The sequence below is a fragment of the Oryctolagus cuniculus genome, chromosome 7 (genome assembly GCF_964237555.1).
Source record: "Oryctolagus cuniculus chromosome 7, mOryCun1.1, whole genome shotgun sequence".
Taxonomy (NCBI): domain Eukaryota; kingdom Metazoa; phylum Chordata; class Mammalia; order Lagomorpha; family Leporidae; genus Oryctolagus; species Oryctolagus cuniculus.
In genome coordinates, this window is record NC_091438.1 from 48,875,536 (window position 1) to 48,889,247 (window position 13,712).

Here is a 13,712-nt window from a genome sequence, read left to right on the forward strand (position 1 = left end):
GCCGCTAGGCGGAGGATTAGCCTGTTGAGCCGCGGCGCCGGCCAGATTTGCTTATTTGAAAGAGTTACAGAGAGAGAGAGAGAGACAGAGAGATCTTCCAAGCTGCTGGTTCATTCCCCAACTGGCTGCAATGGCCAGGGCTGGGCCAAGCCAAAGCCAGGAACCAGGAGCTGCATCTGGGTCTCCCACTTGGGTGCAAGTGCCCAAGCACTGAGCCATCTTCTTGCATTCTATGGTTCACTCCCCAAATGGCTGCAACAGCCAGGCCTGGGTGCATTAGCAGGAGCTGGCTTGGAAGTGGAGCAGCCAGGACTCAAACCAGTACCCATGTGGGATGCCAGCATCGCAGGTAGTGGCTAAACCAGCTATGCCACGACACTGGCCCCTAGACCATGTTCTAAACACTTTATTCTTTTAAAATCAACAACTTGTATTCTCATTCACATATTTCACACAAGAAGGAATGCAGCATAGAAGTCAGGTTGTATGGGGGTATAAATCCAGGTTTGCACACGTTGCTCTATTTGCATGTGGGAGCCAGGCTCTCAGGGGCGCAGCAGCTGCATTTGTTTGATGCCCCTTTGCAGATGCAGCCCTGGGCACACTGGACACAGCCCACTGGGCAGCAGCTCTTCCTGCAGGACATGCATGTGCAAGAGCTGGCACAGGTGCAGGAGTCACTGGTGATGCAGGAGCAGCTGGGCTCCATTTTGAGCCCAGGTGAAGCTGGAAATACAAAGCGAAAGGTGAAGAGTCAGTCCGGCAGTTGGAAGGTGTGTTAAACACTTCAAATATTTTTAAAAGATTTATTCATTTATTTGAGAGGTAAAGTTACAGAGAGGAGAGACAGAGAGAAAGGTCTTCCATCCACTGGTTCACTCCCCAAATGGCCGCAACAGCTGGAGCTGGGCCAATACGAAGCCAGGAGCAAGGAAATTCTTCCAGGTCTCACATGCAGGTGCAGGGGCCCAAGCACTTGGGCCATCTTCTACTGCCTTCCCAGGCCATAGCAGAGAGCTGGATGAGAAGAGGAGCAGCCACGACATGAACTGGCGCCCATATGAGATGCCAGCCCCACAGGCAGAGGCTTGGCCTACTGTGCCACGGCGCCGGTCCCATTTTAGTTTTTTTTTTTTTTTTTTTTCAACACTTTAAATATTAATGCACTTAGGCCGGCACCGCGGCTCACTAGGCTAATCCTCCGCCTAGCGGTGCCAGCACACCGGGTTCTAGTCCCGGTCGGGGCGCCGGATTCTGTCCCGGTTGCCCCTCTTCCAGGCCAGCTCTCTGCTGTGGCCAGGGAGTGCAGTGGAGGATGGCTCAGGTGCTTGGGCCCTGCACCCCATGGGAGGCCAGGAAAAGCACCTGGCTCCTGGCTCCTGCCACCGGATCAGCGCGGTGCGCCGGCCGCGGCGGCCATTGGAGGGTGAACCAACGGCAAAGGAAGACCTTTCTTTCTGTCTCTCTCTCTCTCACTGTCCACTCTGCCTGTCAAATAAATAAATAAATAAATAAATAAAAATATTAATGCACTTAATTCTCATAACTCTCGGATAAAGTCCTTATCTCTATTTGTATATAAGGAAACAACTGAAGTACAGAAAGATTGCCTTTCCCAGTCACACAGCTAATGAGTAGCAGAGCCAGAAACTGAACCAGGCAGTCTGGATCCAGAAACTCAGCTCTCAGTCACCACACTAAGTTGATATTGGTTGTAGAGCTGGACAGAGAAGGGTACGTAGGGAGGGTGGTGCCACCACAAAAGCTATTCTCTTGTCATATGAAGGCAAAGTTCAAGAGTTGGGAAAGGAATGCAAAGCTCGGAATTGAAGGAGAAGCAAGACTGAGCCGAGAAGCGGTTCCAGTGCCAGGTGCTGGGAAGTGCAGTGCTGTTCCGAACAGCCTGAGGAAGGAAGTTAACCTTTTTCTTTGGTGTCTTGCCCTGGCTTCCGGTCTCAGCCTTTCCTTCAGGTACCCTGTCCTCGAGGGCCTGCCCTCCTGGTTGAATGCCACACTCACTGCTCTCTTTGCCCTCTCCTCTCAACCTCTCTCCTGGACGCACACACACACTGGCCCGTGCTTACCAGACCAAGGGTCCTATCTGATCTCCTGTTTCTTATTTCTTCTGCAAATTTTCAACCCCATGCCCTCCTCTCTAGAGTCACAGAAATAACCTGTAGCTAATCTGAAAAGAGTCTGTTATAACAGAAGAAAAAGGGGAGGAGTATCCGAGTGCCAGGGCCATCCTTTCACTTACAGAGAATTGGCATTTTAATACAAAACATCCTTTTAAAAGAACTGCTCCTTTTATTGGTTCTCTTAAAAGAGTAACTTTATCTCCCAGGGGTGGGAATTTTATATCAATTAAGAAAAATTTCAGGGTTGGTGCTATGGCATAGAGGGTAAAGCCACAGTGCCGGCATCCCATATGGGCACTGGTTCATGTCCCAGCTGCTCCACTTAATGGCCTGAGAAAAGCAGTGGAAGATGGCCTGATTGCTTGGGCCCCTGCTACCCACGTTGGAAACCTGGAGGAAGCTCCTGGCTTTGGCCTGACCCAGTCCTGGCTATTGCAGCCATCTGGAGAGTAAACCAGTGCATGGAAGATCTCTCTTTGTATCTCCTTCTCTCTGTAACTCTTTTAAATAAATAAATAAAAATCTTTTTTTTTTAAAAAAGATGCTTAACATCATTAGTCAGGTAGATGCAACTCAAACCAAATTGAGAAAATACTACACACCCAATATAATCACTAAAAATAAGACTAATACTACTAAGTGTTGCCATGATGTGACACTTTCATAGTATGCTGCGGGTAGCAGTGTAAAAATGGTACAACCATTTTGCAAAAAGGCTTGGCAACTTTTTCAGAGGTAAGCATACACTAACCCATCTAGATATTCCACTCCTATATATTGCTGGGAGAAACAACACATATCAGCACACAAACTTGTACACACATGTTCATAACAGTTGTAGCTGTAATAACCAAAAACTGGAAACAACTCAGTGTCCAACAACTAGTGAAGGATGCACTAATTGTGGCAAATGTATAAAACAGACTGCTTGGCCGGCGCCACAGCTCACTAGGTTAATCCTCCACCTGCGGCACCGGCACACCGGGTTCTAGTCCCAGTCAGGGCACCGGATTCTGTCCCAGTTGCTCTCTTCCACTCCAGCTCTCTGCTGTGGCCCGGGAGTGCAGTGGAGGATGGCCCAAGTGCTTGGGCCCTGCACCCACATGGGAGACCAGGAGATGCACCTGGCTCCTAGCTTCAGATCGGTGCAGCACGCTGGCCGTAGTGGCCATTTGGGGGGTGAACCAACAGAAGGAAGACCTTTCTCTCTCTCTCTCACTGTCTAACTCTGCCTGTCCAAAAAAAAAAAAAAAAAAAAAAAAAAAAGAGAGAGAGAGAGAGAGAGACTGCTTTAAGCAATAAAATGAATCAAACTTCTGATACATACAAAACATGGATGAATTGAAAGAAACCAGTATTCCCCCCCTCCACAAAGAGTTCCCCTTTCCCATTTATATAACACTATAGAAAATGCACACTGGTATGTAATGAGAGAAAGGAAATTAATGGCTGCTTGGGGCTGGGGTTGGGGAAGGCATACAGAAACCGCTGGCAGTGACAGACCAGGCCACTGTCTCGAGTATGACAGTTGTTTCAAGGGCACGCCCGTCAGATCCCACACAGCCAGACACTTTTAAGTATGTGCAATTTATTCAAGGATACAGTGGTAAAAACGTAATTTTTAAAACTGGCCTTCCACATCTCTGTGTTCCTCTGGTGTATCAGACACAGGCTTAGAATGACCAGCATGAACAGAAAGTGAAAAACAGAGAGCTTTCTTCATGAGAGGATGACAGGGCAAAGGAAAGAGAATTCTGAATTATTTTATGTTCTATCCTTTTCTCCTATCACAAAGATCTTATTCCTTCCTCAAGAAATCATTCTCAAGGACAGAGACCACGGAAAGGACGATTTACAGTTTGAAAACAACCCTGTGGCTTGGAATTCGCTTTCCACTTCACCAGTGGTCAGTAGATGGCGCTGGTGACTAAAAAGTTATTTAGTGGGCCAAGAACAATTTCTGACTTTATCCGATATGTTGACAAACTGAAAGGACATATTGACAGGTATTAGACAGAACTGAATAACATGTATTTAGCTGCATAATAAACTAAATAAGTTATTTAAATACATTATAATAACTTCACAACAAATAGCGGTTCAAAATATACTACTGGGTTCCACAATGGATTTTTTTTTTTTTAAGATTTATTTATTTATTTGAAAGTCAGAGTTGCACACACAAAGAGAGAAGAGAGGCACAGAGAGAGAGGTCTTCCATCTGCTGGTTCACTTCCCAACTGGCCGCAAAGGCTAGAGCTACGCCGATCCGAAGCCAGGAGCCAGGAGTTTCTACTGGGCCTCCCATGCAGGTGCAGGGGCCCAAGGACTTGGGCCATCTTCTACTGCTTTCCCAGGCCATAGCAGAGAGCAGGATCAGAAGTAGAGCAGCCAGGACGCGAACCGGAATCCATATGGGATGCTGGTGCCGCAGGCAGCGGCTTTAGCTGCTATGCCACAGTACCCGCAGCAATGAATTTTATTTGTAAACGCTGTAAACGCTGACTGCCGATTTAGCCAAAACTGTATTATAAGTCGACTGTGAGGAAAAAGAGGGTGGGATGCAGTGTGATACAAGAATTAAGATTTCAATTTCCGTAACCAGAAGATTGATAATATGTTTAATATTTCTAAATTAAGAAATAAAAGAAGGGCTAGTGTTGTGGCATAGTAGGTAATGCTGCTGCCTGCGACACTGGCCTCCCATATGGGCACTGATTTCTGTACCAGCTGCTCCAGTTTTGATCAAGCTCCCTGCTAATGGCCTCAGAAAAGCAGTGGAAGATGGCTCAAGTGCTTGGGTCCCTGCCACCCACGTATAAGATCCAGATGAAGCGGGCGGCGTGTGGCTCAGTGGGCTAATCCTCCGCCTGCAGCGCCAGTACACTGGGATCTAGTCCCGGTCAGGGTGCCGGATTCTGTCCTGGTTGCTCCTCTTCCAGGCCAGCCCTCTGCTGTGGCCCAGGAGTGCAGTGGAGGACAGCCCAGGTGCTTGGGCCCTGCACCCGAGTGAGAGACCGGGGGAAGCACCTGGCTCCCAGCTTCGGATCAGCTCGATGCGCCGGCCTCAGTGCACCGACAGCTGCGGCCATTGGAGGGTGAACCAATGGCAAAAGGAAGACCTTTCTCTCTGTCTCTCTCTCACTGTCTCTCTCTCTGCCTGTCAAAAAAGAAAAAATAAAAATAAAAGATCCAGATGAAGCTCCTGGCTCCTAGTTTTCATCCTGACCTGGCAGATGGAATCTCTCTCTCACTGTTTCTCTGTCTTTCCCTCTTTCTGTAACTCTTTCAAAATAAATAAATAAAATCTAAAAAAAAAGAAAAAGAAATAAAAGAAGCAGTATGTCACTTAGATGTATGAAGTAAATACCAGATGAAAAATCTAAAAGAACTAGAAGATTCTCAGTTTAGAAGGGTTTGTATAAGCACTTAATACTATGTGACTTTTAACTATATTGTTACATTATTTTATTTAAAAGGGATGGGACATGTTTACCTTGGCCTGAGCTTTTTCCCATGTTAACAACTTGGGCCATCGTCTGCTGCTTTCCCAGGTGCATTAGAAGGGAGCTGGATCAGAAGTATAGCAGCCAGGACTTGAACCAGCACTCCTTTGAGATGCCTGAGTTGCAGGCTGCAGCTTAACCTGCTGTACCATATTGCTGATCCCCCTCTCCCCAGTTTTTTAAATTCTCAATGGAAAAACAGAACAAAACCACAAGTTGAAGCTATGGGAGTAAAACACAGATGAAATAGAAAATAGTCTCTTGCCAGGATCTTCTACTTAATAAAAATTATTTTACAGGGGCAAATAGAATATCAAATTGGAGTCTCTTAGATAATATGGGTGCTGGTTGGAGTCCTGGCTGCTCCAGTAACAATCCAGCTCCCTGCTAATGTGCTTGGGAAGGCAGAATTTAGCCTGAGTGCTGGCCACCTGCCCCCAACCTGAAAGACCCGGATGAAGCACCTGGCTTCTGGCTTTGGCCTGGCCCAGCCTTGGCTATTGCAGCCTTTTGAGGGGTGAGCCAGCAGATAGAAGATCTCTCTCTGTCTCTCTGTAACTCAGACTTTCAAATCGATAAATAAATCTTTTTTTTAAAAAATGCCGATCAACCATCAAAAAATTAGCAAAATCCTTGATAAAGCTCTATAGATATAATTATACATTTTACCAATAAAAGATAGGCAGGAAAAGAAGAAAAGAAATTGTTAGAAACTGGTGCCAACAGCGTGCCAGCCGTAGTGGCCATTTAGGGAGTGAACCAACACCAAGAAGACCTTTCTCTCTGTCTCTCTCTCTCTCACTGTCTAACTCCGCCTGTCAAAAAAAATAGAGAGGCCAGTGCCACGGTTCAATAGGCTAATCCTCCGCCTGCAGCGCCGGCACCTCAGGTTCTAGTCCCGGTCAGGGCGCTGGATTCTGTCCCTGTTGCCCCTCTTCCAGGCCAGCTCTCTGCTGTGGCCAGGGAGTGCAGTGGAGGATGGCTCAAGTGCTTGGGCCCTGCACCCCATGGGAGACCAGGAGAAGCACCTGGCTCCTACCTTCAGATCAGCACGGTGCGCCAGCCATTGGAGGGTGAACCAACAGCAAAAAGAAGACCTTTCTCTCTCTCTCACTGTCCACTCCGTCTGTCAAAGAAAGAAAGAAAGAAAGAAAGAAAGAAAAAGAAAAAAGAAACTGGTGCCAAGTCAAAATGAAAGCTTTGGAGCTTTTCCTGACTGCTGCCCTATAGTACTATTTTTCAGTATTTTCTGAATGAAAGATTGCTCTGAATTCCCTAAGGTCTTACCCCCATGCATCCCTCCCTTCCCGCCCCCAAGAAATTAAAGGGGAGCATAGCTTCGCCCAGCTCCACTTGGGAAGAAAAGGGACGGGAAGAGCTGTTTGCTACATTGGCTTGGGAGAGGGGAGAAGACAACAGGGTTCTTTCCAGTTGTAACAGATATAAACAGGGAACAAGATCATTTGGCAGTTCAATTTTAGCTAGTAGGTATAAACCTTTACTTCAGAAATTAAGCCCCTCACAATAAACAATAAAATTAAATCAGAATTTTTTAAAAAATCAGTTTAAAGAAAAATGGAAAGATAAAGACTTCAAAACTAGAGTGCTATCCTGTTAAGAATTTCTAATGTGCATTCAAAGTATTGGAAAGCAGGCACCTTTACCAAAAAGCAATGCCATAACAACATATGAACGGCAATTACTAACAGAAAGTTTTAAAATGGAAGGGACTTGTGGCAACCAGAGAATCGAGAAAACACCAGCAAGGATACAGCAGTCAGAAGGTGCCCTGGGTGTGAGGCTCTGAGAGACAGAGCACTGGCTAGAGGTGGGTGTCTGGCCAACTGCCCCCAGGAAGGACGAGTGTAACGTAGGGTTGGAGGAGACGGCACTGCTCCAGCCCCACAGCAAGCCTCCAGTTCTCACTCCTGAGAGGATATGCTTCCCAGATTTCAGCAGGGCCCTCTACAACGATTTGCTTTCTGACATGGAGTGATGGCACAGGAAACCTAGGAGAACTGCGCCTAGGACAGGGAAAATCCAATATGCCCAGCTACGTTTGCAAGCTTCCTTCTTCCAAGGGTCCTCGCCCCCACTTCAAGGTTTAAGGTCACTCAGGTGGACGTCACCAATACAGTACTGTTTTAGCATCTCCCCGGCATCAGAGGAGTGGCCAGCATCTTCAAAGCTTTCTCTTGCATCTGCACCAGCTTGTTCCAGCAGACCCTCTCCATCACTCTGCTTGCTGAGGTGGCCAGTGCTATCAGAGACGTGTCTGTGGATCACCAGTCATAGCTCCTTCAAGGACTGCACTTTGCCACTTCCTCTAGTTGGTAATAGGTGACAGCAGTCTGGACGGTGTGCTGTTTCCTGTGGCTGTCGCTAGCTTCCGCAGTCGACATTGGGCCGGAAATCCCTCCTTTTCCTCGCTATCCGGGTTTCTGCTCCCTTAACTTCCTACTTGGGGCCACCTCAACCACTTAGCAGATCAACACTTCCTGCCCTGCTATAACCCCCTCTATGCACCTCTTGGTTCCTTCCCGCATTTCTTCTCAAGGAAACAGAGATAACACTCATGGCCCAGTAATTACAGTTCCCAAAACGAACGCCAGGACACTATACCAGCACTAAGGAAAGCAAAGAAGGAAAACCATTCGAAAATAAAAGGCCTTCCTCAGTATTTCTGCCTACTCCCCAACGACAGTATTCATCATCTTCCTAACAATTAACAGGAAGAAGTAAGTTCCTTGTGTTTCCTGAGATAAAACTTATGTGAGAATCGAGGGTAGGCTTTCAGAGAGTGAAGCAGACATGAAGGATTACCAGAGGCTGCCTCCATTACAGGGCTATCTGGGGACTGTTTTGTGTTCATTCTGTGTTATTGGTTCAAAGAACCAACTTTAAGATTTATTTACTTGTTTATTTATTTATCTGAAAGGCAGAGTGACAGAGCTGGAAAGAGATCTTCCTTCCCGTGGTTCACTCTCCAAATGGCCCCAGGCTGGGCCAAGCCAAAGCCAGGAGCCAGAAACTCCATTTGGGTCTCCCATGTAGGTGGCAAGGGCCCAAGTACTTGGGCCAACTTCCACTGCCTTCCCAGGTACATCAGCAGCGAGCTGGATCGGAAGTGGAGCAGCCTAGACTCAAACTCCAATATGGGATGACATGGGATGTAGGCATCCCACAGCAGGGCTTAACCTGCTGCAGCACAACACCTTGAACCACTATCTTAATATAAGGGTTTCATGTAGTCTGTCTTTGATATAGCACCTCTATGCCAAGAACTGAAAGACTCTTTGCTAAAACTATAACATCTGAAATAGAAAATGTTCTGCATAGTGTTATATTCTCTCTCTGGAGAAATGGACTGTCCTGCTTATACCATACCAAGCCTACAGCCTAGGGCAAACACCATCAAGACTGGAGAAGAAACAGCAATCAGAAGGATGAGCAATGGGGTGGGCCATATATGCACATTACCAGACCAGGCTAAAATAACTGTATAGATTTTGACCTTTCTTTAGAACTTTTTTAAAAAAGATTTCTTGATTTATTGAAAGTCAGGGTTACATAGCCGGCGCCGCAGCTCACTAGGCTAATCCTCCGCCTTGCGGCGCCGGCACACCAGGTTCTAGTCCCGGTCGGGGCGCCAGATTCTGTCCCAGTTGCCCCTCTTCCAGGCCAGCTCTCTGCTGTGGCCAGGGAGTGCAGTGGAGGATGGCCCAAGTGCTTGGGCCCTGCACCCCATGGGAGACCAGGAGAAGCACTGGCTCCTGGCTTTGTATCAGCACGGTGCGCCAACTGTGGCGGCCATTGGAGGGTGAACCAACGGCAAAGGAAGACCTTTCTCTCTGTCTCTCTCTCTCACTGTCCACTCTGCCTGTCAAAAAACAAAACAAAACAAAAAGTCAGGGTCAGGGTTACAGAGAGAGAGAGAAGGAGAGACACAGAGAGAAAAATCTTCCATCTGCTGGTTCACTCCCCAAATGGCTGCAATGACTGTGGCTGGGCCAGGCCAAGGCCAGGAGCCAGCAGCTTCTTCCTGGTCTCCCTCATGGATGTGAGAGCCCAAGCACTTGGGCTGTCTTCCACTGCTTCCCCAGGTGCATTAGCAGGGAGCTGGGTTGGAAGTGGAGCAGCCAGGACACAAACTGGTGTCGTAGGCAGTGGCTTTACCTGCTTGCCCTTCTGTAGAACTTGTGAAGCACCCAAACTATGCCAGACCATAAGACAACGTAGTTCCTACATTCAGGGATTTCAAACCAGAAACAGAAAACAGATTGTTACAAAATAACTGATCAATATTCGTAATATATTGAAGTACAAGGGAAATTGAAAAAGCTCATGAAAAATGGAATTAAAGGATAAATTTATTTTGTTGTAAAATTTTTGAGGGCCAGCATTGTCACATGGTAAGTAAAGCAGTTGCTTGCAATGTTAGCACCAGTTGGAGTCCTGGCTGCCCCACTTCCAATCCAGCTCCCTGCTGATGTGTCTGGGAAAGCAGTGGAAGATCGTCTAAGTCCTTAGGCACCTTCACCCACATGGGAGACCTAGAAGAAGCTCCTGGCTCCTGGCTTCAGCTTGGCCCAACCCTGGCTGTTGCAGCCATTTGAGGAGTAAACTATCAGACTGAAAAATATCTCTCTGCAATTCTACCTTTTAAATAAATAAAATAGAAGCCTGCACTGTGATATAGAAGGTTAAGCCTCCACCTGCAGTGTCAGCCTGCTCCACTTCCAATCCAGCTCCCTGTTAACGCACCTGGGAAAGCAGTGGAAGACAGTCCAAGTGCTTGGGTCCCTGCACCCCCATGGGAGACCCAGAAGAAGCTTCTGACTCCTTGCTTTGGCCTGGCCCAACTGCGGTCATTGCAGCCATTTGGGGAGTGAACCAGCAGATAGAAGATCTCTCTCTCTCTCTCTCTGCCTTTCAAATAAATAAACAAATAAATAAATCTTAAAAAATAAATTTTTAAATTGGGGGCTGGCATTGAAGTGCAGCAGGTAAAGCTGCTAAGATGCCAACATCGCATATGAACACCAGTTCTTGGGCTCCTGCCACCCACATGGGAGACTCAGATGGACTTCTAGGCTTCTGGCTTCTACCTGGTCCAATCCTGGCTGTTGTGGCCATTTGGGGAATAAACAGCAGGTCAAAGATCTCTCTTCCTCTGTCTCTGTAACTCTGCCTTTCAAATAAGTAAATAACTCTTTAAAAATTTTTGAAATCCATGCATATTTTCATAATATGCATTTTTCATAAATTTTTTAAAGATCCTTCATATATATGGACTTCAAAATTTTTGCACCAAAATAAATTTATCATTTAATTTCTTTTTTTTAAGATTTATTTTATTTACTTGAAAGAGTTACACAGAGAGAAAAGGAGAGGCATAGAGAGAAAGAGAGATCTTCCATCCACTGATTCATTCCCCAGTTGGCTGCAATGACCGGAGCTGTGCCAATCTGAAGCCAGGAGCCAGGAGCTTCTTCCCGGTCTCCCACGCTGATGCAGGGGCCCAAGGACTGGGGCCATCTTCTACTGCTTTCTCAGACCAGAGCAGAGAGCTGGATCAGAAGTGGAGCAGCTGGGCCTCAAACCGACGCCCATATGGGATGCCGGCACTGCAGGTGGCAGCTTTACCTGCTATGCCACAGTGCCGGCTTCTTAATTTCATTTTCTACAAACTTTTTGAAGTACTGCCATAAGTCCAATATTCTGTAGGCACACAAAAAAGTGGGAATTGCATCTGCCTGAAGAAATCATAGAAAGCTATTTCATAAAGCAGGTAACTTTTTAAAAGGATCAGATATACACTTGTGGAAAGATTTTTGAACAATAAGTCAGACTATTTTTGTCCTAGCTCTGTGATGTTAGCCAAGTCACTTGTGCTCTATGAATCACAATATTATATTTTGCAAAAAGATAAGCTACCTGCCTACCTGGTAAGAATCAAATGTGCAATTGATTTTTTTTTTAATTTATTTATTTATTTATTTATTTATTTTACAGGCAGAGTGGACAGTGAGAGAGAGAGACAGAGAGAAAGGTCTTCCTTTTTTCCGTTGGTTCACTCCCCAATGGCCGCTGCGGCCAGTGCACCGTGCTGATCCGAAGCCAAGAGCCAGGTGTTTCTCCTGGTCTCCCATGCAGGTGCAGGGCCCAAGGACTTGGGCCATCCTCCACTGCACCCCCCGGGCCACAGCAGAGAGCTGGACAGGAAGAGGAACAACTGGGACAGAATCCGGTGCCCTGACCGGGACTAGAACCCGGTGTGCCTGTGCCACAGGCGGAGGATTAGCCTATTGCACCGACTGCAATTGCTTTTTTAAATTTTTATTATTATTATTATTTGAGAGGTAGAGTTACAGACAGTAACAGAGAGAGACAGAGAGAGAGGTCTTCCATCTGCTGGTTCACTCCCCAAATGGCCCCAATGGCTGGAGCTGAGTCAATCTGAAGCCAGGAGCCAGAAGCTTCTTCCAGGTCTCCCACGTGGGTGCAGGGGCCCAAAGACTTGGGCCATCTTCCACTGCCTTCCCAGGCCATAGCTGAGAGCTGGATCGGAAGAAGGGCAGCTGGGAGTAGAACTGGAGCCCACAATTGCTTTTAATTCTGTAAAATGCTATTAACAAAAGCATTGTTAACTGTCAATCTGGATTTAAAAACAGGAAAGTGTTTTAATGTTTGCCTCTTTCTCTCAGTCACGAACATTATAGTTCCTTCATCCGTTCCTTCTTCTCGTGATCAAGAAGGGGAGTGGTTTGGCACAAGTTTTAGGTTTCAGAAAAATTTATGTGTTTTTCTGACAACTATGGAACTAAGCAGCAACATATTAAAATACCCACTCGGGGGCAGGGCTGAGCAACTGGATTCCAAATTGTTGAAGAAAGAATTTCTCAGAAAAGGGGAAGTTAGGTTAAGCACGCAGTGTCCCATCTGTCTTATGCTTATAAACATCAACACAGTCCAATTTTCCCCTCTTGGAAAAACAAACCATCCCATCTCGCCGCCTTAACCTCCTTGCTCTCTGATACATAAAAATTGAGTCATAGGCTTTGAGGAAGGAATGGTTATAAATGTTACAGGACAGCAAGAGAAACTGAATTTAAAATTTATTTAAAATTTAGTTTCATTTTATTTGAAAGGCAGAGAGATAGAGACAAAGATCTCCCATCCACTGGTTCACTCCCCAAATGCCCAAAACAGCCAGGGCTATGCCAAGCTGAAGCTAGGAGCCAGGTATTCAGTGTGCATATCCCATGTGTTCAGCAGGGTCCCAAGTGCTGCAGCCACCTGCTGCCTCCCAGGGTGTGCATTTGCAGGAAGTTAGAATAGGAAATGAAGTGATGACTCTAGCCAGGCACTCCAACATGGAATGCAGGTATCCCAAGTAGCATCTTCTTCTAATGATAGATTTATTTACGTGAAAGGCAGCGCAACAGAGAGAGGGAGAGACGAAGAGAGAGATCTTCCATCACTGATTCACTCCCCAAATAGCTGCAACACCAAGGAGTGGGAGAAAACCTGGAGTCCAGAACTCCATCCAGGTCTCCCACATGGGTGGCAGGGGCCCAAGTACTTAGGCCATCTTCCACTGCTTTCCTAGGCTCATTATCAAGCAGCTGAAAGCAGAACAGCTATGACTTCAACAGGCACTCTGATATGGGATGCTGGCATTGCAAGAAGTGGCTTAATCCATTGAGCACAATGCCAGCCCTCCAAGTGGCATCTTTTTGTTTGTTTGTTTTTTTGTAGACTTTGTCACAGCATCTCTCTCTTTAAAAAAAAAAATTTATTTTACTTATTTGAAAGAGTCACAGAGAGAGTTAGCTACAGAGAGAGGGCCATCCGTTGCTTCATTCCTCAAATGGCTGCAATGGCTAGAGCTGAGCAGATCCGAAGCCAGGAGCCAGGAGCTGCTTTCAGGTCTCCCATGTGAGTACAGAAGCCCAAGGACTTGGGCCATCCTCTGCTGCTTTCCCAGGCCCATTGGCAGGGAGCTGGATTGGAAGTGGAGCAAGTGGGACTCAAACCAGAACCCATATAGGATGCCAGTGCTGCA

At 46.6% G+C, this 13,712-nt stretch overlaps 1 protein-coding gene and 1 pseudogene across 1 annotated transcript; both read right to left on the reverse strand.

Moving 5' to 3' along the window:
- Positions 1-396: 396 nt before the first annotated feature.
- Positions 397-746, reverse strand: LOC103350073 (metallothionein-II, hippocampal-like). Its single transcript, XM_017345605.3, has one exon. It carries the CDS (start codon positions 707-709, stop codon positions 521-523), a length of 189 nt encoding a protein of 62 aa, XP_017201094.1. The 5' UTR covers positions 710-746; the 3' UTR covers positions 397-520.
- Positions 747-7,470: 6,724 nt separating this feature from the next.
- Positions 7,471-8,052, reverse strand: LOC100339744 (cytochrome b5 type B-like; annotated as a pseudogene).
- Positions 8,053-13,712: the final 5,660 nt, after the last annotated feature.

Excerpts from the sequence above, each read along its gene's own strand:
- LOC103350073 (XM_017345605.3), bottom strand. The coding sequence starts at position 709 with ATGGAGCCCAGCTGCTCCTGCATCACCAGTGACTCCTGCACCTGTGCC.